Consider the following 3454-nt stretch of genomic DNA (forward strand, 5'->3'; position numbering starts at 1 on the left):
TTGGCAGGGAAGGGCAATAGGGAATCACCTTCCCGTGCCCGGGAGTGGATGTGCGGGATTCCCGGCCACCCCCCCGGGCCCTGCCCCGCTGGTCCGGCCCTGCCGGGCTGGGAGCTCCCGGGGCAGGAGGCTTTCCTGCTCTGATCCCAGGGATGTGTTTAGGAGACCAGTAACATGGGATATGCGTTGCACAAAAAAAAAGTCTGCACATTCAGAGCTCCGTGGCAGCACCCAGGTCTTTAATAACTGGTGATTAAAGAGGTTATTGAAAGTGTTTTGTTTCTATACACTTATAAAAACGAGGATGGGGAAGCTCTGGGCTGGTTAGTGAGCAAAGGGGCTCCCTTGAGCTCCGCTGTGGTGGGGCCTGGGGACATCAGCTGCCGTTCAGCACAGCTTAATGTGTCTTCTGCTGTGAAATGCAGCTGGAGACCCCACTGAGTAGTTACAGCTGGTGACTTGCCTGCCAGTGTACAGCAGAGCTGGAAACGTTCAGGTTTAGAAACAGTCCAGTTGTTTCTTGAAATGCCTGTCTGTGTTTTACTTATCTTGCTTGGTAGAAGGTTGCAGTAGCAGGGAAGTTCATAAAATCTTGTAAGAGGATCCTAAGAAAACACTATCACTCACACTTCTGAGGGGTTTTTTTGGGTGTTTTTTTTGTTGTTATTGTTCAGAAATGGCACCTCGTAAGGGCAAGGAGAAGAAGGAGGAGCAGGTCATCAGCTTGGGACCTCAGGTGGCTGAGGGAGAGAACGTGTTTGGTGTCTGCCACATCTTTGCCTCCTTCAACGACACTTTCGTCCATGTTACTGATCTCTCTGGCAAGTAAGTATTGAACACCAGTCACCTTTCTGCAGCACCTGGATCCTTTGGTTTTGAAAACAGTTTAGATTTCACCAAAGCCCTTGAGCTCCTGCTGAGCTGTAAGATAAGTTGGTGTGTGTACCTGAACATGGACCACATGGTTGGTGTGCTCACATAATGGGATGGCAGCTCATTCATCCCTTAACACTCAAAATGCCTTCTTCTGTCTGTACCCAGCAGCTGGTTTTTGGGGAGGAAAGAGGAAGGGCTTTCTTCTGACTGTCTCCCTTTCCACAGGGAAACCATCTGCCGTGTGACTGGTGGCATGAAGGTGAAGGCAGACCGAGACGAGTCCTCTCCCTACGCGGCCATGCTGGCAGCCCAGGACGTTGCCCAGAGGTGCAAGGAGCTGGGCATCACTGCCCTGCACATCAAGCTGCGTGCGACTGGGGGCAATCGGTGGGTTGGAGAGGCTGGGCCTGGCCTTCCCAGAGGATGTGTCCAGTCTTGAAACCGTGCCAGACTGCACCACATCCCTTCTTTGTGCTGCCTCGGAATTTGGATCTAAACGTGACCTAAAGGGCATCTGTCCCTTTGTATGGTGACTGGTGGCTGTGGGCATCTGGAGCCTGTTCTGAGTGGGCATCTTCAGTTGGCTGGAGCTGGGGTGTGCTTTCATTTATCTGGCAGTGGATGGGGAGGTGCTGTCATCTTGGAGATGTGTATCCTTGGAGTGACAGGGATGTACGTGTCTGGTGGCTGACTGAGTTGTTGGAGCCTGGGAACAGGAGGATGAGTTCTGGTGGCTGCATATTTTGGGGTGGGGGAAGTTGTAATTTTAACACTGTCAATTGTTTGTGAGCTGTGTTCAGTTTCTGAATCATTTAAGGGATGGTGGGTTCTGGTTTTCTTCTCCAGGACCAAGACTCCTGGACCTGGTGCTCAGTCAGCCCTGAGAGCTCTGGCCCGATCTGGAATGAAGATCGGCCGCATTGGTGAGTGGTTGAGAGAGCAGTGGTGAGATGTGTGTGTTGTGGTGCATCAGTGCACAGCCTGGCTACTTGGGAAGGAAAAAAAAGAGTTTTGAGGTATTATTTAGTAAAAGGAGCATTATAGGTATATGTGCGACGTGGCGTGGTGGTTGATTTTACTATGTTGTTCTTGGCCTCTGTCGGATGCCAGTGTAGGTAGGGTTGAATTTAAATGGATTCTTAACGGGGAAATTGACCAGGAGGTGGCGTGAGCTGCCTGCAGGAACCCAGCTGCAGGGTAAACCCCAGCTGTGCAGCACCATGGTAGTGCTCCTCTGATGTCATGGTATTCCTGGCAGAGCTGTCACTCTGAAATCCTGGTTTAAGACTGACTCAGGAATGACAGAGTTCCTCTGGCTGTTTGGGAGGAAGTCCCAAACTTTGTAGGGGAGTCACAAGAAGCAGTGGTATTGGCTGCTCTGAAAAGGACATCCAGCACCCTCACTGTTCCTTTGGAAACAATGTGGCTACTTCGTTTTAAGTGGGCTGGGAGTTGGGGATTTTTGTTCCCTGTCACACTTCTAAGCATTAAAAGCTCTGGGCACCAGATCCTGGTGAGTTCACCAGTATCTTGTGTCCCACAGAGCCTTCATTCTGCCTGTGTGTGGCTCCTGCTGTGGCTGCCTGTGGGTTGCAGCTGTGGGGGTGTCAGGGTGGCTACTGAGGTTGGTGGCTGAGCCTGGTTGGTGCCTTGGGGTACTCTGGAGGTAATGGTGTGGTTTGGGTTTTGTTTCTCCCCACAGAGGATGTCACCCCCATCCCCTCCGACAGCACTCGCAGGAAGGGTGGTCGCCGTGGACGTCGTCTGTAAACAATGCTGCACCTTCCATTATTAAAGTTATCTTTTAAACCTCTTCTCAGCTGTCTGTTTTCTTAACAAGGTGTGCTCAGGACTTGAGTAGCTTTGGCTTAATTACATCCACAAGTGGCTTATCCTCTGCTGGGCGCCTGGTTCAGGTTGTTAGTATTGCTGCAGCAGAGGTGATTTTAGTATGCAGATGAGTGGATTCTAAAAGCACTGGAATTACAGCTCCCTCAGCTGCTCTGTTTATATTTTTATACTTGCAGAGGTATTTAAGAAAAAATTACTCCTTACTTTCTAGTCACTCCATTTCCTGCAGTGGTGTTTGCCCTCCTTGGAACGTGCTGCCATCCTCCAGGCTCTGGAATTGCTTCCTTGGCTGCAGTGTTTTAGACCAAGGATTTAAAACAAGAGCAGCTTTGTGGGTGTGCAGTACTTGGGAAGTGCAGTTTAAGCTAGGTGCGCTCTGTGTGCTCTTGGTGTTTAGGTGATGGGTAGAATAGTTGTGGCTTTCACAGCTTGAGAGAGATTAAATTGTTGAAACTCCTCCAGTGCAGTGATGACCTCACAGCACAGAGTCTGTGCTGACTCGGATCTGTCTGTGTCCTCTCCAGGGCGGTTGGTTGGTAGGACCTTGTTGTAGAGAGTTGTTCTTTCCCTCCTGTCACAGTGGGACTCTTGGCAACGAGTTTTCAGCTCATCTGGAGCTGGTAAAATGCTTGTCCAGGGTACTTGTGGTTAGGTTTAAGTGGTGGTTATTTATCAGAATTGGTTGAAAAATGTTAGGATTATTCTTAGCACAGTTGTAAGGCCAATA

At 50.1% G+C, this 3454-nt stretch overlaps 1 protein-coding gene across 2 annotated transcripts; it reads left to right on the forward strand.

The window, feature by feature from the left end:
* The first annotated feature begins 672 nt into the window (after nt 1–672).
* On the forward strand, nt 673–2689 carry RPS14 (ribosomal protein S14). 2 transcript variants are annotated; one of them, XM_010002036.1, is made up of 4 exons: nt 673–825; nt 1102–1263; nt 1723–1799; nt 2579–2689. In XM_010002036.1, exons 1-4 carry the CDS (start codon nt 677–679, stop codon nt 2644–2646), a joined length of 456 nt encoding a protein of 151 aa, XP_010000338.1. In that variant the 5' UTR covers nt 673–676; the 3' UTR covers nt 2647–2689. The 2 variants fall into 2 exon arrangements, with proteins under 2 accessions (XP_010000338.1, XP_010000339.1); XM_010002037.1 differs by having other exon boundaries at nt 677–825; nt 1723–1806; nt 2579–2680.
* The last annotated feature ends 765 nt before the right edge of the window (nt 2690–3454 follow it).

This window comes from Chaetura pelagica, unplaced genomic scaffold (assembly GCF_000747805.2).
Source record: "Chaetura pelagica isolate M959 unplaced genomic scaffold, ChaPel_1.0 scaffold356, whole genome shotgun sequence".
In the NCBI taxonomy this organism is placed as follows: Eukaryota; Metazoa; Chordata; class Aves; order Apodiformes; family Apodidae; genus Chaetura; species Chaetura pelagica.